Source organism: Carya illinoinensis, chromosome 3, assembly GCF_018687715.1.
Source record: "Carya illinoinensis cultivar Pawnee chromosome 3, C.illinoinensisPawnee_v1, whole genome shotgun sequence".
Classification (NCBI taxonomy): Eukaryota; Viridiplantae; Streptophyta; class Magnoliopsida; order Fagales; family Juglandaceae; genus Carya; species Carya illinoinensis.
Window position 1 is genome coordinate 21,473,894 of NC_056754.1, and position 21,349 is coordinate 21,495,242.

The window sequence follows — 21,349 nt, forward strand, 5'->3', positions numbered from 1 at the left end:
TTGACTAGAGACGTGCGCGTGGTTTTGACTGAGTTGGGTTTATTTTTCAAAGACTTATTTGTTAGGACATTAAATGTAGAAGCTTTGGATCGAATGGAATGGGAAATTTCCATAATATTGTGTAAGCTAGAAATTATTTACCCACCGTCATTTTTCAATGTCATGGTTCACCTAGCCGTCCATTTGCCACGTGAGGCTCGACTTGCAGGACCAGTTCAGTATAGATGAATGTATCCCATTGAACGATTCCTTGGGAAGTTGAAACGAACAATTGGTAACAAGGTTCGTCCAGAATGATCAATTGCAGAAGCATATATTGATGATGAGTGGCATACCTTCTGTTCCAAATATTTCCACGGAGTTGACACTAGGTTTGATCGGCCAGAAAGAAACTTTGAAGTTGACAGAGCTTATTTTTCGTGTTTTTCCAACAAGTACGTCCACTTGGTGCAGTGCGTGGTTATGACTTATGTGAAAGAGAGTTTGAGAAACCTCAGTGGTACGTGCTGAACAATTGCCCTGAGATATAGAATTACTTGAAGTAAATACTAATCTTTTCTTAATTTAATATTTGCTCATTTACTTTCACAAAATTCTAAGAATATAAAATACATGTGGTAATCTGTAATCATCAATTTCAGAGATCATATTAACATGCTCAAGGAACTAGGAGTAAATGATATAGACCAGAAATATGAAGAGGAGTTCCCAAGATGGTTTGAACAATGAATAATGACATTAGATATGCTTTACTCATCCAATAGTTCAGAAAATATTGATTGTTTTTTTTATTGATATAATAGAAGTTTTACTCAATATGTATCTTGTACAAATGCATGCCAATAATCCAAACGATATATCAGATGAACTGTATGTATTATGCATGTATTTCTCGAGGAAGTATGTATTACACAATAGATCGAGATTACTATAGGAAAACACAAAATAGTGGTGTCCTAGTTGAGGGAAGTCATGATAGAGAAAATATTGATTTCTATGGAGTGATTGTTGATATAATTGGAATGAAATATTTGGGGGAGCTTGCAGTGTATCTGTTTAAGTGTAATTGGTGGGATTTAAGCAATCCTCGAAGTGGAGTCCGTGATGATGAATATTTTTTGAGTATTAATACATCAAGAAAATGGTATGAGAATGATCCATTTATTTTAACTTCTCGAGCATCTCAAGTATTCTACTTAGATGACCCGGAGTTAGGAAATCAATGGCGAGTAGTACAAAAATATTTTCCAAGAAATATATATGATATTATCCCTCAGGCGGAAGGACGAGATGAAGAAGAAGATGATGCCTTTACTCAAGAAGCATACCAAGAGAGTCAGTCCGTCTTTAATTTATTTGTGGATTTGAGCCAGTATGAGATGATTCCATTAAATAGAGAAGATATTGAGGTTAAAATTGTTGATGCAACCCTTGAGCAAAATGTTGATTCATCTGAAGTATCTACAGATGATGAGACTGAATTGTCAAATGATACTGATACAGATAGTGATTGACGAATTATGTTTTCACATTACTTGATGATGAGCACTATTTTACTTAATGAATATTATATCAGTTTTCTGAAATTATGCTTCCGAAAAGAAAGGAAGTTCGCAACCCATCTCTATCTATTCCTAGCTCTTCTTCAGACTTACCATTAGAGATTGACTCTACAGAATAAGAAAAATTCTAATAGTCATAAAAGTTATTAATTAAGGTTATAATAGAAAATTGATTACAATGTTATAAATCATGATGACTTCACAGTACAATCTCATCAAGGTCGAGGCACTACTAGAGGCGTGACGTTAGAAAAATATCGTAAGATGGGTAAAATCAAGGTTAATATTCTTGACGAACATACCGGAGGCGAAGGACAATCAGCAGCCTAGCTTGTATCGCATGTAGGTGCTCTTACACAAACTTATGCACCTTTGACAACAAGTTCATGGAAGAAAGTATCCCAAGATGTTAAAGAGCTTATCAAGAAGCGTTGTTTGGTAATGTTTAAAACAGATAGTGAGTTGGTAAATTTTTTTATTTTACTTAAAGTTAGAATATTATAAATGATAATATGTTTGTCTAAATTTTTTTTTTACAGGATGCTTTCAAATTAAATTTTGGCGGAGAGAGGAGCGTAAGACTGTGGAAGAGTTTATGAGTAATGCATTCCGCAAATATAAGGTGAGGTGTTATGAGCACTATAATAAGCTCGAGAATATGGAAGATGCACCCCAACATCCTTTTCAAGATGTCAAACCTTCTGATTGGAAAAAATTTTGTGACATGTTTGAGGATCCATCATATAAGGTATAATTATATTAATTATTTTAGTCATCCTATTTTTAATTTCGCTTTATAATATTTTCAATTCCTATGTAGGAGTGAAGTTCTATAAACAAAACAAATAGATCGAAATTGAAGATTACTTATCATGCAGGTTCAAGATCTTTCCACCGCCTCTCTAAGAAATTGGTATTGCTATTTTTTTTATTTGTATATAGTTAACTGAATATATGAATCATAATGACTTTATATCTTAACTTTATTATAGCAAGATTCAGATGCCAATTATGATCTGACAAAATTATATGCTGCATCACATACTAATCGTAATGGAGAGTGGAAGTATCCTAATGCTCATGAGAATTATGTAAGTATTATAAATTGTTCTAAATGAATATATTAGAATATTTATGATGATATTAACTATTTATTTTATGTGTAGGATAAAATGGTTGTCATACGTACTGAATCTACGTAAGATCAAAACTCCTCAATAAATGAAATTGAGATTTTCACACAAGTTCTGGGTCAACGTTCAGGATATTTGAGGAGTTTCGATCGCTGTGTAAAACCTTCTTCATCTTCCTATTCTTCTGGGTTTGCCTCTGCGGCCTCTATAGTACAAGAGAATTCGAATCGCAGAATCGAAAAATTGGTTGCAAGGCAGCATGAGGTAGATGCTCAATTGGTAAAACAAGGAGAGATAGAGACACACCTCAAACAACATGAAGAACAACAAGAACAGTTCAGGAGAGAAATGCAACTCCAAATGCAGCAGCTTATGCAACAGTACAGACCTCCAAGTAACTGATGGTTTTTTACGTATAAATTATGACATTATCTAATTATGTATGAATAATGTCAGTCTCGTGATTATTTATTAGTTTGCACTTATTATAAAACTTTCGTGAGTACTAAATTGTTTCTAATGTATGTTTTTCAAATCTTATGAATGTCAAATTGGTTTTTTATTATTATGGGATTTTAATAAAATAGTTTTCGTTTGAATGACCATGTAACGTTCGAACGATATCAGATTGGTCAAAAAACGATCGAACGCAATTCATTAGCGTATCGTTCGAACATAACTCAACATCGTTCGATCCATTTATCGTTCGATCTTTTCTTTTAACGTTAGAACGAAAATCTCTTTTATACTGTTTGAATGTTATCAAAATGTGTGATCGTTTGAACATATTTTCATAACCGTTCAACCAATTTAATTTCTTTTGAACGCCCAGTATATTATCATTCGAACGTCATTCTGGAACGGAATTGAACCATGATAAAAAAAAACTAACCTGTTTGAACGATATCGAACGGTCAATTTCAAAATCGTCTCTAAAGATATTTTTTTAGACGAAATAGTAATTTTCGTCTTAAAATACCTTCTGGGATAGTGATGTTGGGACGACCTTGAGACAATTTTTTTTCGTCTCAAAATATTTTTTGGATGAAATCCCTATAATTTGGGATAAAAAATGAAAATTTTCATCCTAAAATAATATTTCTGTTGTAGTGTCTGAGTTTTATTTTTGAAAAATGGTTAAGTTACTTTGAGCTAGCAAGCCAGCTTTTTTTTTCTTTTTCTTTTGTTTTAAAGCTAGCTAGCTGTTTCAAAGCGCATGTGGGGATTACTTGGCTTGCTTTGGCAATTCATACTGAGAATTAATTGGAAATTATAGCTCATTATCTTGTTGGCTGAATCTTTCTAAATATTAACTTTCTGGATTTGACATAGTCTTCAAATTCAATGTCACGCAAAGAAATTACACATACATAAATAATGCAATAATACTCTTCCATAATTCCACTCACATGCGACAGCGTTATCGGTGAATTATTGCAATGTGTTTTGGAGTACCCTACTCATCAGGCCGCCATCTGGCGACTAATGATGCACGCGGTGATAAGGTCCCGATATATAATATAATTAAGTACCGATCTTTAGTTATTTGACTATTCTTAATCTTATGTCTGAACGTGTATTTGAATATTTCAAGGCGTATCCCCCGTCACCATCATGTGATTGATTGATTTTCCTGTACTAGCTCCCTTCTCTTTTGGATTTAAGAAGCCTGGCCAAAACTACTCATGTGGAATCGGCTGCTTAATTTGACCGCCAGATCAAGCGTCGAGCTCATCATCAATGATTCCCCCATCAAATTCTGATAAAAGTCATTGATCGTGCACGAGGCTGTTTTTGGTTGCAATTAATGCCTGGTCATTCTTTTCAAGCCTAACTGGTGACTAAGATCATATCATGATCACCTGATGTTGATACGAAAAGATCAGACATTTTTGCTGTAAATTATACCTTAAATTTTTGTAAAATCTGTCAGGTGTGACCATATATAAAGATCGGATCAAGAGTATCTAAAAATTGTGGAATAATGTATACATTTATATAAGATCATCATCAAAACTCAAACGTTGTACGCACGTGTTGGATTAGCTTCAAATTAAGATGTTTAATTGGTGTGTAACTACGCGCGGTTGCTACCTGGAAATGAGGAACGATGACCCGTGCACCTGGCAGTCAAAGTCCACGTACGTGCATTCTTGACCATTTCTAGTCTAATTGTTATTTAGCGACTCATAATCATGTAATCAGAAAAGAACACTTCCGGATATTTCAATGTCAAAAAGTGAATAGATGGAGTTTACTTTTATTTTTACAGCAGGTAAGCTAAACTGATTGAGTTACCTCCGGGAAATATTGAAGACTTTTAAAAAAAATTTGTGTAATTATTTTTATTTATTTATTTTTTAATATTATATTTTTTAATATAAAATAATTATTTTAACTAATTATATCAGTAGAGTCCCTTAAAATATATAAAAATGACGTTACTTAATAATACATAGATCAGAAAAAGTTTAGAAGATTACCGGGTCCGATTTCTACCGTTTTTGTAATTTATATATATTACACAAAAAAATATATAAAGGAAAATTGATGGGCTCTTCCTCATCGTACATGCCCAAAAAATAAAAAAATAAAGAATTATGATTAGGATATTGTCGTCGCTCTTCCAATCAGGTAGCGAGTTCATCTTAATTACTTTCACAAACCACCCAAAGATAACACTTCTCCCAGTCTTCCCAACTAAAATACGCGCGAATTTTACTTTTACTTTTCTCATGTCGGCTCCAGACACCGAAGACGACAATCAAACACAGACATGGTTCTCGGTTTGTTTAAACCTAAACAATGTGTCTGCTATAAGAAGGAAAAACCTCTTAGGATTTATTTCCAGCCAATCCCCATCCTCCACGTCAGCTTATCTCCACCCGGCTGCAGATTTTAAACTTTCAAACCGCCCAATAACTCACCCAGTCAACGGTCCAAAGGATTCGGCATATTCCATTTAAATTTGTTTCTTTTATCCTCGATCGCCGGAAACCCAATTCTCGATTTGCCAAAGCTTCACACATTAGGGTCACAATTCTGCCCAATCCGATGAAACCCAAATTGGGATTTTTGGTGTTCGTCTTGGTCGCGGTCTTTTGTTCCATAGCCGAATCCAAATGTAGTAGAGAATGTGATGTAGCTTTAGCTTCATACTACGTGTGGCAGAATTCAAATCTCACAACCACAATCCTAGCTGAACGTTTCCAATCTACCCTTAATATTGACCCTGAAACTATCGTGAGTTACAACAAGGAAAAGATAGCCAACAAAGACAGTATCCAACAGAATATAAGTGTCAATATTCCATTCCCATGTAAATGTATCGACGGCGAATTTCTGGGTTACATGTTTGATTACACGGTTCAATCCGGTGACACCTACAATAAGTTGGCGCAGCAACTGTATGCGAACCTGACCACGACTGAGTTGTTGCAGAAGTATAATAGCTATAACGCCAATAATATACCGGATACGAATACGAATTTGAACGTGACAGTAACATGTTCGTGTGGGGACAGCTCGGTTTCGAAGGATTTCGGGTTGTTTGTTACATACCCACTTCGGCCAAATGACAATCTGGAGTCGGTAGCGGTGGGGGCTGGTCTTAATTCAAGTTATACAACCTTGCTGCAAAATTACAACCCGGGTGTGAATTTCAGCCAAGGAAGTGGTGTGGTGTATATTCCGGGCAAAGGTGACAATTATTTTTCCCTTTAGCTTATTGAATTCACAGCTGTTAAAGTAGTCAGGATTTTATTTCTTTTAGAATTCACAGGTGTTAAAAGTAGTCAGGATTTGATTTCTTTTAGCACTACTTGGATACTTTCTTTAACGATTACATATTTCTTAGAAGTTGTTGTTCTCTATATGTGAATGATGTAAAGAGATACTATGGTTCGTGGCTGTATATGAAATGGGCTCCCCAATTCTTCATTTTAGGAAGTAGTGGAAGTTTTTATGCTTACAAACTTGTAGAAAAGATATGTTAACTGGAATATTAAGGGTAAATTATAATTTATGTTCATGTGGCTCCTGCCTGACTAATTTTATGGTGTATCTTGGTGTATCTCACCTCTTAATAGTGGTGGGTTTCTTGGTGTATCTCACCCCTCCATGTAACCTTTGGCTGGGCAATCAAGCCCAGCCATAAAAGGAAACGGTCGCTTCAAATTGCTAGGCCTCACGGTCCGGGCAAATGGGAGAGTGTGTGCTCACATTGGTGCCCCCTCTTTATTACAATATGTTGTGGTGAACCAGTCAAGTGATACTATGTTGTCATCTATGTAACAACCTAGTTGCACATAACATTTCTTCTTTTGTTTTCAGAAAGATAAAGTGTAAGTAGGGCTAATCACTAGAGATAAATTCTAACTAACTTTAAGATCATATATCCAAGTTTGTTGAGTTAAACATTGATTGTTTTGCCTGTAACACGAGTTTTATATCAAAATATTTTATCGATCCCACTTCATAGAGGGTACACAATATAACCCTCCTCTATGAGCTGTGCCCTCTTCAAGCAGATTAGCCACATGAGTATCCAAAATGACAGCACATCTAGCCTAATAGTATCTACTGAACACCATCTACTCTTGCTAAGACACCTGCAAGCGTAGCAGTTTTCAGATATTACTCCATGCACCCTCCCCAGCCTGCTGCTCTGCCCACTATCACATTTTTTACTTTCTTTGCAATGTCAGCTATGAGCCATGAGCACAATGAATTAGTTACGGGCTGTTTAGAAACATTACTCTAGCTTGATCTTCCCCTTCAGTGGTAGTGATAGCTCCTCCTCCTCTTCTTCTGCTTATCAATAGGGAAAAGGCAATATGACTAAGTTGTTTGGTCCATAGTTGTGTTGAACACATATGAGTAGTGTCTAAGTCCAAGCTGATTGAGTCCTGTCATTAGAGTATTGGGGATGCTGCATGTATTTACAAATACAGTGCCGCAAGTCATAAATTGATCTCATGCACTTAAGGTGTTAAGTGGACACAGAAACATAGAACTTGAACTATAGGAGGTCAGTCTTGACTACACTTTTTCCTTGGGTTAAGTTTTCATGAGAGGCTGTTGAATGGTTTAATTTTTGGGATAAAATGTCTTATATTTAACAAAATTGTTCATCTGCATTTGAATCACCCTAATTTCATTTGAATGGTCAATCTAGGATTAGAAATAGAAATCTCCATTCAGAAGGTGTTAGATATCTCACTCTAATGTGGCTTCAAGAGCACATTATATTTGAAAGTTTAGTTCTAGGTGCATTAGATATCTCGAAAAACACTAGGTTAAATGGTCACACACATTGTGGTGTTCCAAGTGTTTTTTTATTAAAAAATTTCAGATCGGTCTCATCTGAATCATCTTCAGAATTCATTTGAAGCACTGTTTTGTTGGTTAAAACGCTAGAGAAAACACTTCTAGATTAAGATAGAGAAATTGCATGAGGTCATTTCGGCACAAAGAATTGAAGAGTACTGAGGTTCAGTGCAGACGCTAAGGGGTTGGCACAGTGAACTTTCATGAATTTGATACATGAGGGTAGCAATCGGTGAACAAGCGTGAATAGTAAAGCATACAGTTCGGGGGCTTGAGTTGGTTTGTAATTATTTGTGCCACATAGGTAAGTTTGTACCTGTGTCTAGCTAGTAGTGTAATCTCTTTTGTATTGGATTAGGTCCCCTGTTCTTTTTTTTTTTTTTTTTTTTTTTTTTTTTTTTTTTTTTTTTAATTCGGTTCTCCACATAATATATACAGCATGCTTTTGTGGCTGTTATATATATCAACATATTTAGTCATCTGCACAACAAGATTTATCTTTGATATATGAGTTACACAATGATCAATTAATCTGGTTTTTATGTTATGACTGGTACATGATAGTAAATTTGATATATTTTCGTTCTGTCTTTCATGTTTAATTTACTCAAGTGTTGTAATAGTGTAGTTAAAATTTTTGTTAGCTTTTTAACAAGTAAACTTGATCTTTGGTATTTTTACAAGTAATTTCATTAAGTTCAAGCATCAAAAGTATACCATTTTTCCTTTCAATGAAGTTTCTGGAGGCCATGATTTTCATTAATTAACTTGCCTTTTCTTTTTCTTTCTTTTTATTTGCAGATCAAAATGATACGTATCCACCCATGCCTTCAAGGTAGCTTCTATAAGTTCAATATTCTTAACAAACTTAAATATACATTTGTTTCTATACTCACAATTTTTTTTTTTTTTTTCATTCTCTCCCATTTGCAGCTCAACAGGTTTGGCCTAAGCCTACAGTTGGTTTTATAATGATTATTTACTCTGATATTTGGAGACAAATGCTAGATATTACAGTGAAAGCCAATGCTACTTTTAAGCTTGACGTGTGCTCAACCGTAACCAGGATTAGCGGGTGGAGTTATTGCTGGCATAGCTATTGGAGGAGTAGCTGGTGTGGTGTTATTTGCAGCTTATATATATCTCAGATGTTACCGAAAGAAGAAGGTGGTGGAGGCAAGGTTGCCTTTAGCAGCATCTGAGTATCTATCTGCTCAGAATGGGCATGGTATATACACTTTCTTCATAATTTCTTCCCCTCCCCTTCTTGTTTGCTCTTCTAGATGTATGTCAATGAATGACTGCAAAGCATGCTCTTATGACCCACCCACCCCACCACCCTTCAAGGAAAGTTACAATAGGTGTTATATTTGATAGTATTTTTATTTCTTTCTCACCAGAGTTATAAGTTTATCTGAAGTTGCTGAGAAATTTCACTTTTTCGGAGTTTGATCAATTTTTTTGGAACTCTGACCTATCATGGTGTTCTTCAAAATAGTCTGCCAGAATAATCTTGGGGATCCCATTTAAGCAATGACACTGAATGCTTTCAACTTTTTATATTCATGCTGACTGATGCAACCAATGAAATTGATTATATTTACACTTGTTTTGAATGGAAAATTAATGATGGTCTAACTTATTGGTTTTCCCTTTATTTTTTATTTAGGCCATGGAAACCCCTCCTACAAGGATGAGGAATCAACTGGTCCAGCTTCTGGTCTTGCAGGCATAACAGTTGACAAATCAGTAGAGTTCTCATATGAAGAACTAGCCACAGCTACTGATGACTTTAGTTTGGCTAATAAGATTGGGGAAGGTGGTTTTGGGGCTGTTTATTATGCAGAGCTGAGAGGTGAGGTATGTAGCCATTTGTATTTTTATAAATCATAGGTGCATTTCACACTAATGATACATGGAAGATTTGCTCATTATGTAATTTTCTCTGCAACTTGTCCAATTTTCTTGGTCAGTCGTCGTTATGTAGTGTCCAGGATTTACATCCTTTTGAGAAACTTGCTTGCTAGGAATATGTTTTAAATAGAAAAACTATCAGATCCTTTGCACAGGTTAAAGATGGAATGTACATTCATCATCTTATATGCTCAATGTTGCGTGTTGCCTTTTTTAATATCCTACATGGATAATTATGCATGCACACCAGATTTAGGCATGCTATCTTGTTTATTTGCTTTATCATTTTCCTCTTTCCTAACAGCTCCCATCACTCTATCTGTGCAGAAAGCGGCGATCAAGAAAATGGATATGCTCGCATCCAGAGAATTTCTTGCCGAATTAAATGTTTTAACACGTGTTCATCACTTGAACCTGGTAATGTACCATCTTTCCCAAGAACAGTATATTTACTGTCTAAAAGCCTGCTTGGATGATATGTTATTTTCTAATTTTTGGTGAGCAAACATATCTTAAAACCTAAATCGATCATATCCTTTGGACGATGCTCACATAAGTGAGAAAGCTTTCTAGAAATGTTCATTCTGTTTTACATGCGGGAGAGATTATGCTCACCTCTTTGAAATTATCTAATTTTAGTTATGAATTTAACATAATTCCCGAGTGAAGCATCAATGGCCCTTTGGTTAAAGTTTATGCTGTATGGTTCTGTGACTGTTTGTCCATGCAGAGGTATTCATGTGAATTACAGCACTAACAGACTCATTTACATGCTTACTATATCTGTAGACGACCAAATCCATGTACAGAAACTCACTCGATATATCCCTCATGGATCAATGATGCCATTTATCCCACTGTCAATGCCATCCGCTACTAAACAACAGCCACCGAATGACGATAGTAACTAGAATAGCTGCACATAAAACCACATATACCTCGGCCAAGAGGTCTCACATGCCATCTAAATGTTGATGCCACAGTTAAGAGCTTCAACTTACAAAATCCAGGCAGACACAAGAATCAAAATAATAGCAGATGGAAGTCCTTATATTTTTGTGTGATTATGCTTTTTGAGATTATAGAATGAAATATAAATAGTTAAGATGTTCTGCCGGGAGGCTTTTTTGATGACTCAGCTGTGTACAAGTCGTAAGATCACACAAGTCATGCATTAGTGTATTTTTCTCCGAAACATATATGGATCTCTAAATTTGTGATTTTTTTTTTTTCTATCTTCCCTACAATACATATCGCTTGTATAAATCATGGCAGGTGCGCTTGATTGGATATTGCGTTGAGAGGTCCCTTTTTGTAGTCTATGAATATATTGAGAATGGAAACCTAAGCCAACATTTGCGTGGCTCATCAGGTAAAATCACATGTGCATTGTGAGGCTCTGTATAATTGATGTCATATAGAGATCGATGGTTATGATTGTGTTGTCATGTTTCCAGGGATGGACCCATTGCCATGGTCTACTAGGGTACAAATTGCCCTTGATTCAGCCAGAGGTCTTGAATACATCCATGAGCATACTGTTCCTGTCTATATCCATCGTGATATTAAATCAGCAAATATATTGATAGACAAGAACTTTCATGGAAAGGTTGCATTAGTACCTCTGCTGTTATTATATATTCTCAAAAGCTTGTTCAGGTCATTGTACTAAAATATTTGAATTGCAGGTTGCAGATTTTGGCTTAACTAAACTGACTGAAGTTGGAGGTTCCTCACTCCCCACCCGTCTTGTGGGAACATTTGGATACATGCCACCCGAGTAAGTGGTGTTTGTTTGTAGATCTGTAAGGTAGTAGAAAATACAGCAATTAGAGGTAAATTTGGGATGTCGTGGCAGATGCAAGCAGTTAGATGGACTAGATATTCCCAATGAACAGTTTATCTGGAGAAGTTTTTGTAGATCTTACCCAGTCTATAAACTAATTTCCAAGGACTTAGAAAGTGTGTAATTGATGAGAAATTTCTAACATTAGATCCATATCTATGAGATGTTCTGGGCCTGCTAGTTAGCTAATTTCACTAGTGGTTAATGGGACATGGCAGCTGCCATCGGGAATTTTGGAGGCTCTTTTATCGTAAGAATTTTTGTATAGGGTTTTGGGTGCCGGGTTATGCAATTCTTTTTTGTAATCCTTGCAACCGCTGATGTTCTCCTTGAAAGTGGTTTATTTTAGAACCTTGGGATTGGGTTTAACGAAAATGAGTTTGCTTCTCTGTACCATCTGATCCCACAGACTCCTTTCAAATCGGGGAGGAAAAACTTTCGTTATGTTTTTTGTCTATGAAATTGGAGTAATTTTTACCATTTGCGTGCAGATATGCTCAGTATGGAGATGTTTCTCCCAAAGTAGATGTATATGCTTTTGGGGTTGTCCTTTATGAACTTATTTCTGCCAAGGAAGCTGTGGTCAAGCCAAATTGTTCCGATGATGAATCCAAGGGCCTTGTTGGTTTAGTAAATATTCTATCCATCCATCCTTCCTTCCTTCCTTCCATTCATCCCCCCTTGCTGTTCTGAGATTGATTTGTAGCCTTTATTAGGCTTTTCCTCATCTGGTACCACTTACAGATTGATTCTTAGAAAGCAACTTGGAACATATACTTAGTGTATTTTCTTTGTTTCACAGTTTGATGATGTTCTTAATCAATCTGATCCTGTAGAAGACCTAGGCAAACTAGTTGACCCTCGGCTTGGAGATGGCTACCCACTCGACTCAGTCCGGAAGGTGAAGCAACTTCTTATAAAGAAGCCTGTTATTATTTGTTTATATAATTTCAATTGGATCAAAGCTACATGTTTGAGTTGCAGGTGGCCCAAATTGCCAAAGCATGCACACAAGAGAATCCGCAACTACGTCCAAGTATGAGAGCTATTGTGGTTGCCCTGATGACACTTTCATCCACAACTGAGATTTGGGATGCTCGCTCCTTCTATGAAAATCCAGCTCTTGTCAATCTCATGTCGGGAAGGTAGAACCTAGACAGTGCAACCTTACTTGCATAGCAGGAGTGTTTTTTCTGGTGTGAACAATGCCAATAATAAGCTATTCCAGACATCTTCATTGTAAATGATTGAGAGCTAGAGGAGGGTTTGTAAATTGTATTTAGTTTATAGTTATTGTTTATGTATGCCGGATTATGTTCATGTGTCACATAAATTTGTGGAGTTCATTAAGATTTTGGCATTTCATTCCGAATCCTTCATCACAGAGCAGGCTAGGGGCTTGTAACTATTTCAAATGAAAATTGAAACTACAAATGTCAGTAGTACCATATATCAGTAATTAAGATCAAGGTTTTAAACAAAACTCAAAGAAAATCTAAATTACAAAATTAACTTGTTTATTAATTACAGACTTCGAAGAACTCTGTAGTTTTGTCCAGAAGTGACTCGGAAATTTCCCTTCTCCACTACCCAAGCAAGAAAGTAATTTTATTTTTATTTTTATAAAATAAAGTGAAACTTTCTGCTCCCATTTTCACGCCTTTCAGCCAATCCTTTTCATCTTTTATCTTTTGATATCTTTTCATATCTTAGAGCAATGATAACATACCAGCCATTTGCAATTTTTCTACAACTAAAATAAATATTTAAAATAATATTATTCTATTAGAAAGTTAAAGAAAATGTAAAAGGGTCTTATCATTTCTCTTATGGGCTCTTTTCCATCCTTTATTTTAACCTAACTCGTAATCTCTTTTTAACTCATTGTCTATTTATATTTCTTTGGGCAACGTTATCTTTATATTTTATTTATTGTTATTTTATTATTTAATTTTTTTTAATCTAAATTAAAAATTTTATAACATGACCTTTTTGCATAATCTAAAAGAGCGTATGTTAATTTTTATAAAATTAAATTTATTTTTAATTAAATTAGATGATTATGTTTATTAATTGAATTCATTTTCTTTTAGAGTATGCATGAAGGTAATGTTATGAGATTGTTAATCCAGATTCAAAGAGAAAAATACAAAAAATTAATAATAATAACTGAATACTAAATAAGGTGTAACACTATCATTACCCATTTCTCTCACCTTCTCAACAACCCCTCATTTAAATTTCTTATATATTTAATAATACACACATATATAATTCTTTATTATATATAATTATTTTTTAAAACAAAAATTTTATATAAAATAATATTTTTTTTTAAATTTAGTTTATAAAAATATCTCGCATTCAAAACTTGATTACAAAGAGTTTGAAAAAGATTTGTGTATTTTTTAATTTTTGTGTGTATATATATATATATTATGCCTTTATAATTTCCTAATTAGTCTAATCTGGCTTAGTCGAGATCTTTCCATCGATCTTATTCAAGTCAAGTAAATATGAGTAATATTATATATAGTCGTAAAATGTAAGTATTATATAGTCGATTTGAAAAATAATAGAGTTTATTATTAAAAAATTAATTTTTTTTATATAAATCTTATATTTATTCACTTTTTAAAAATAATTTTACAGCATTTTACACACTCATTTAGGAGTATAGCTAACAACTTTTCAATTTTGAATACATACGTTGTATAGGCAACTAAGTAGGATAACAGTTACAGTTCTGTTTTATTCAAAATCTATTTAAAGTTCTTGTATACGTACAACATAAATACAAAATAGAAATTCAATCCTTCAGATTTTCATCAACTTGAGTATATTTCATGACCTTGTATGGAAAGCTCACGCCCTACCCTACTTCAAAGGTCAAGCTGTTTTTGGCTACCTTGGTGGCATAATCCCAAACCCACCTCAAGAAATTGATGCTCCTTATCCCAGCACAGATGCTATTATTAAAATTCCCAATCCTCACTATATTCAACGGCTTCATCAGGATTCTTTGATCCTCGCCACCATTAATGGTTCGCTCACTGAAGATGTTCTCACTCAAGTAATGTCTTATACAACCTCTCGGGAGGTCTGGCTTGCACTAGAGCAAACCTTTTCTTCCATTTCATGTGCTAAAGCCATTTAGATTCGCACTCAGCTAGCAAATGCTCGAAAAGGTGCTCTGTCTTCTAATGTATATTTTCTCTCCATCAAGCGAATGGCTGATGAACTTGCTCTTGCTAGACAGCCACTTAAACTTGATGACATAATCACCTATGTGCTTGCAGGACTTGGCCAGGAATATGATTCCTTGGCTTCAACAATTACTTCTCGATTTGATCCTATCACCTTGGAGGAACTTTACTCACTTCTTCTAATCTGTGAGTTACAAATTAATCACAATAATTAGTCCCTTCAAGCTGCTGCTTCTTCAGTAAACATGGCCACCAAGCAACCTCAACAGCAAAATCAATCCACTTTTTGCACGACTGCAAATTTTCAACAATCCAACCGTGGTCGCGGTGGTTACCGTGGCAGAGAATGTGGTGGTCATTTCACCTCCCATGATCAAGGTCCATCAAACTCAATTATATGTCAGGTATGCTTCAAACCAGGACATACAGAAAATGCTATCACAGTTTTAATATTTCTTATCAGGGCAAACAAACTCCCAAAAATCAGCCACAAGCCAGGTTGCTGCGCACTATCAACATACTGATAATGAGTGGCATCCCGACACGAGCTACCCATCATCTCACCAATGATGTAGACAATATTTATCTTCAAAATGAAGACTATGGTAGTCAAGATCATATCCAAGTGACTAACGGTGAAGGTCTGAAAATAGTCCAAAGTGGAACTTCCACTCTCTCATCTCCTTCCAAGTGTTTTGTACTTAATCAAATTTTGCTTGTCCTAGATATTCAGAAAAATCTTCTATATGTTCAGCATTTTTGTCTAGACAATAATGTTTTCTTTGAATTCCATGCTCCTTTCTTCCTTGTGAAGGATTACTTGGGGAACATCCTGCATCGAGGACCACTCAATAATGGTCTTTTCAACTTCTCAACTTCTCTTGCTGGTCTTCAGCCACAAGCTCTATCTAGTGTTTGTGTCTGCCAATATCTGGCACTGTCGTCTTGGTCATGCTTATCTTCCAACTATCAATAAGGCTATTTTATTACCTATCCAAAATAAAAATACTTCTATCTATTCTGAATGCCAGCTGGCTAAAAGCCATGCTATGCCTTTTAAAATTATACATGTTTCTGTTTTGAAACCATTGGAGTTAATATATTCAGATGTTTGGGGGCTAGCTCCTGTTTTATCAACCTTTGGTGCGCATTACTACAAAAGTTTTTTGGATGATGCTACTAAATTCTTATGGCTTTTTCCCTTGAAACTCAAATCTGATGCATATCAAACCTTTATATATTTTCAAGTTGTTGTAGAATGCCAATTGATACAAAAATTAAGGCTCTCCAATCCGATTAGGGTGGTGAATATCGCAGCATAACTAAACATTTACAAAATCAAGGAATTAGTCATCGAATAACCTATCCATATACACATCAGCAAGCTGGTGCCATTGAAAGGCATCACAGGCAAATTGTTGAAGTTGGTTTGGTATTACTTGCTCACTCTAATTTACCAAAAATATTTTGGGAAGATGCATTCTTAACTACAGTTTTTATTATCAATAGATTGCCAACTCCAATTTTACAGCATCAATCACCATATGAAATGGTCCATCATCACAAACCAGATTATAATTTTTTACGTGGCTTTAGTTGTGCTTGCTGGCCCTATTTACGTCCATATAATTGACATAAGATGGACTTTCAATCCAAAAGCTGCATATTTATTGGGTATAGTGTTGGTCATCAAGGTTACAAGTGTTTAGATGTATCTACAGGAAAAATCTTCGTATCACGTCATGTTGCCTTTGACGAATCTCTTTATCCATATACAATCCCTGAGTCTATTGAGCCTACTCCAAAACCTGCTCATATTGTCCTCCCACCAAATCTCAATCTATCACCCTCTACCTCCTCTTTGCTGCACCAAGCCCTCTGCATATGGCCTCAACATCTAGTCCTCACACTAATCTTCATATTGTTTTGGGTTCTCCTACCAAGGATGCTACTCAACCTCAACATGAAGATTGTCCAGCACCTCCTCCCTTACCTTGCTCGCAACATCAAAATATACACTCCATGATTACAAGAAGCAAAAACAACATCCACAAGTCAAAATTAGCATCTGACTCCCATATTCGATATCCCATTCCAAAAACACTTCTGGCCACAATCCAACCACAAGAAAAAGAACCAACCTGCTATTCAATTGCAGTTAAACATCACAATTGGCAGGAGGCTATGAATAAAGAGTTTGATGCCTTGTTAGCTAATGGAACCTGAACTTTGGTTCCTAAACCTCTTAATGCCAATCTTGTTGGCTGCAAATGGGTGTATAAAATTAAAAGAAAAGCTTATGGTGGTATTGAACAGTGTAAAGCACGCCAAGTCGCCAAAGGATTCCATCAATAGGAAGGTGTTAATTTTTGTGAGACATTCAGTCCTGTGGTGAAACCTACCACTGTAAGGCTGGTTCTATCACTAGCAGTCTTTCGTAGTTGGCATCTTCGACAAATTGATGTCCAAAACGCTTTCTTGCATGGCCTCTTGCAAGAAGATGTCTATATGACTCAGGCTTAAGGGTTCATTCATCCTCAATTTTTGCAACATGTTTGTAAGCTGCGAAAGTCACTCTACAATGTTTATCAAGCACCATGAGCATAGTTTTCTTGCTTGACTAATTAGCTACAAGCCATTGGTTTTATAGGAAGTCAGGCGGATCATTCATTCTATGTTTATCACCATGGCTCCACTCTTATTTATTTTTTAATTTATGTCGATGACATAATTGTAACTGGTGCAGATATACATGCCATTAACAGAGTGATAAGCTTGCTTTAGGACAACTTTGCAGTAAAAGACATGGGTGAACTTAGTTTCTTTCTGGGCATTGAGGCCATCCGAAGTGATCATGGTCTATATTTATCTCAGCATTACTACATTCTTGATCTCCTTATACGCAATAAAATGGACAAAGCAAAGCCTTGTGTTACTCCAATGTCGACTTCACAGCCCTTAATAAAATTTGATGGTATACCTTTTCATGACCCTCATTTATATCGAAGTGTAGTTGGAGGGCTGCAATATCTTTCTTTTACTCAGCCTGAACTTGCTTTTGCACTCCATAAAGTTAGCAAGTATATGCAAAATCCAATGGAGCCACATTGGGCAGACGTCAAATGCATATTGGGTTATTTGAAGAACATTAGTTGGTGCTTATTGTGTTTATTTAGGCAACAATCTCATTTCATGCGGCTGCAAACAACAGCAAATTGTTGCTCGAAGTAGCACAGAAGCTGAATATAAAGCTCTTGCAAATGCTATTGCAGAAATTCAGTGGATAAAGTCTTTGCTAACTGATCTTCATGTTCCAATTGTCCTTTCTCCGATTCTTTGGTGCAACAACATAGGAGCTACTTATTTGACTAGTAATCCCACGAAATATATTGAAATTGACTTTTACAATGTTCGTGATCAAGTTCTTCGTGGTCAACTTCATGTTCAATTTGTTTCTACCAAAGATCAGTATGCAGATGCACTTACGAAGTCGTTGCCCTCTAGTAGATTTCTTCTTCTGTGTGACAATCTTAGGGTTCGTTCCTTACCATGAGGGGGCATGTAGAAGAACAGGTCAATAAGACCAATTCATCCACAGAAGGCTCCTCTATTTCAAGAGTTCAAAGCACCTCAACAAACTCCACTTGTTTAGGAGTATAGCTAACAACTTTTCAATTTTGAATGCATACGTTGTATAGGCAACTAAGTAGGACAACAGTTACAATTTTGTTCTATTCAGAGTCTATTTAAAGTTCTTGTATACGTACAACAGAAATACAATATAAAAATTCAATCATTCAAATTTTCATCAACTTGAATATATTTCTTTAGACAAGAAGAAGAAAAACTGATTAGCAATCCTATAGAGGCCGAGGAGGACAATGAGTCATTCCAGAAGAAGGAGGAGTGTCCCGACCAACACCTGCACGAAGTTGAACAAATAATAGGATACAAGTTTGAGAACAAAAGCTTGCTGGAGCAGGCACTCACGCAATCTTCGTTCTCAGGGGATCATTGCAACTTGTACGAGAGACTGGAGTACGTGGGGGACGTGGTGCTTAACCTACTCTTTGCGAAGGAGCACTACTCCTTGTACTCGGATTTGCCACCAGGACCACTGACTTGTCTCCGGGCAACCAATGTTGACACCGAAAAGCTCGCTCAAGCTGCCATTAAACATGTCTTGCATAGGTATCTCCGCCACAATAAATTATGACTTTTGGAACAAGTAAGTTAATACTATTAATTACATAGCTTATTTTTTTGAAAAAAAATAGAATTTAAAATCTCATCTTATTTCAACTCATTTTATCAAATAATTACAATTTTTTAAAATTTTTACATAAAATATAATAAAAAATTTAACATTTTCAAATTTCAAAATAAAAATAATATTATAATTTTATATTTAATAATATTTTATTTAACTTTTAACAAAACATATTATTTGAACTGGCCGATAACCAAACAAGTCTGTATTGTTTCTATATTTATGGGTTTTTAATTATTTGGTGTTGATGTTTCACTATTTGCTGAATAAATCGCCCCTTCTTATAATGGTAAGTTAATGTGATTGATATTGTCAATCAATAAATTTGTGTATATATATATATTATATATATATATATATATATATATATTATGTCACCTTCAATTTGTTTTAGGGAGGGGTGATAATATGTTACACGATCCGTTAACCCAACACGAATACGACATAATAATAACGGATTAGGGTTTAGTCTTAACAGGTTCAAGTCAAAACGGGCTAACTCGTTAAGACAAAATTGCTTAATAGATTGATAATTGGTCAACCCGTTATGACACGTTGAGAAAGTTAAAATTATAATTATACCCTTATATTTGAAATTAAAATTCTTAATTTCAATATTTTTATTATTTAGATTGTAAAGTTAGACTTGTAGTTAGTTTTATAGGTTTTATAAATATTATAATTTTAATATTTAGATAAAATTATGTTTAATTTAATCAAGTCAAACGGGTTAATTTTAAGCCTATTCAATCCATTTACATAAACATTTTAAAACGAGTCATATTGTGTCGCGTTGATCTATTTTATAATATTCACTAATGGATCAAAACGGGTTGATACGACACGACCCGTTATGCTAAGGTATCGTATTAGGGTTTAAGATTTTGACACAAGATAAGCTTAACGTATCGGGTTATAATTGACTTATATAGTATAATATATATATTTTGATACGATATGAACACAACTCGTTAACATGACGATTTGACACCCCTAGTTTTAGGAGCCCCATGCATAGTAGCTTTTTTATTTCTTCATTGTTAATTAAAATAAAAAAGAGAGGTTGTTTCTCCGACTTTTATGTGTAGAGATTGAGTCATCTTTTTTAACAAAACATGAGTTTGAGTCTTTTTTAAAGTAGAGAGTGTTGTTTTTTAGATATTTGTCTGTAGAGAGTATCAGTAATTATGAAGATCAGACTAATCATAAAAGAAAATAGTGTATTATTAGAGTTTTAAATGTATTGTTTTAATTTATGATGTCATGTTTAATATAGAGACATTTTAAAATATTATGATCATGGATGTAAATTTTTCTAATGAATAAATAATGAAAATGTAAGTTTCTTTGAATGATAATAATTTTCCTTATAAAAAATAGTGAAGGCCTTATTTGTAAATATAAATAATTTTTACGAATTAAAACACTTTTTCTTGAATTACTCTAAATGGAATCCAACACAGTATCAGTAAAAAGATATTATTTTAGGAGTAATAGCGGGTTGAATGAAGAAAATTGGTAGAAACTCACAGGTTAATTATAAGTAATTGACTACTCATAAGGAATAATTAAGTGTTAAAATGGAGAGCGGTGAAGATCTGTATATTCAGGCTTGTACGGCATGTTTTGGCCAATTAATTAAAGGATTAGTCAGATTGTATACCTCTTTTGCTTTAGAATTAATTAATGATCCAATTTGGAATTTTTAAGATTGGGTTTGGCAGGGAGGTGATATTAGATTTTTTATAAATAATAAAAGATATAAAATTAATGATAAAATATTAAATTGTTATTAATAATAATAAAAAATAGATAAAAATAATAATAATAAAATAATAAATAATAGTAGAATAGTTTCAAAACACTCCACTACGTAAACTAGCTTGTACGGCACGTTTGGATTCAATGCTACGCAATCACGATTAAAGGTTTTTTCAAAATATTTAATAAAGTTTTTATACGAGCATTTTAGATTATTTTTTAAGTTATTTTATTTTTAAAATATATTATTCATATTATTTAAATAATATATTTTACACATTAACTTAATTCATGATATAATTTTTCTTTTTTAAAAAAAAATTGTAGAA

General features: G+C 34.5%; 2 protein-coding genes and 1 non-coding gene across 4 annotated transcripts; all 3 read left to right on the plus strand.

Annotated features, from left to right (window-relative positions):
• Positions 1–5,545: 5,545 nt before the first annotated feature.
• On the plus strand, positions 5,546–13,133 carry LOC122303782 (lysM domain receptor-like kinase 3). 2 transcript variants are annotated; one of them, XM_043115732.1, is made up of 12 exons: positions 5,546–6,395; positions 8,825–8,858; positions 8,957–8,964; positions 9,090–9,251; positions 9,693–9,878; positions 10,242–10,354; positions 11,213–11,309; positions 11,395–11,546; positions 11,626–11,717; positions 12,275–12,413; positions 12,586–12,684; positions 12,768–13,133. In XM_043115732.1, exons 1-12 carry the CDS (start codon positions 5,750–5,752, stop codon positions 12,930–12,932), a joined length of 1,893 nt encoding a protein of 630 aa, XP_042971666.1. In that variant the 5' UTR covers positions 5,546–5,749; the 3' UTR covers positions 12,933–13,133. The 2 variants fall into 2 exon arrangements, with proteins under 2 accessions (XP_042971666.1, XP_042971667.1); XM_043115733.1 differs by having other exon boundaries at positions 5,549–6,395; positions 9,693–9,883; positions 10,265–10,354.
• A 1,879-nt stretch (positions 13,134–15,012) lies between these two features.
• LOC122304607 lies at positions 15,013–15,965 on the plus strand. Its single transcript, XM_043116867.1, has 3 exons — positions 15,013–15,175; positions 15,230–15,393; positions 15,453–15,965. Exons 1-3 carry the CDS (start codon positions 15,013–15,015, stop codon positions 15,963–15,965), a joined length of 840 nt encoding a protein of 279 aa, XP_042972801.1.
• On the plus strand, positions 15,043–15,181 carry LOC122305935. Its single transcript, XR_006241366.1, has one exon. It is a non-coding gene; the product is annotated as a small nucleolar RNA Z247 (small nucleolar RNA).
• Positions 15,966–21,349: the final 5,384 nt, after the last annotated feature.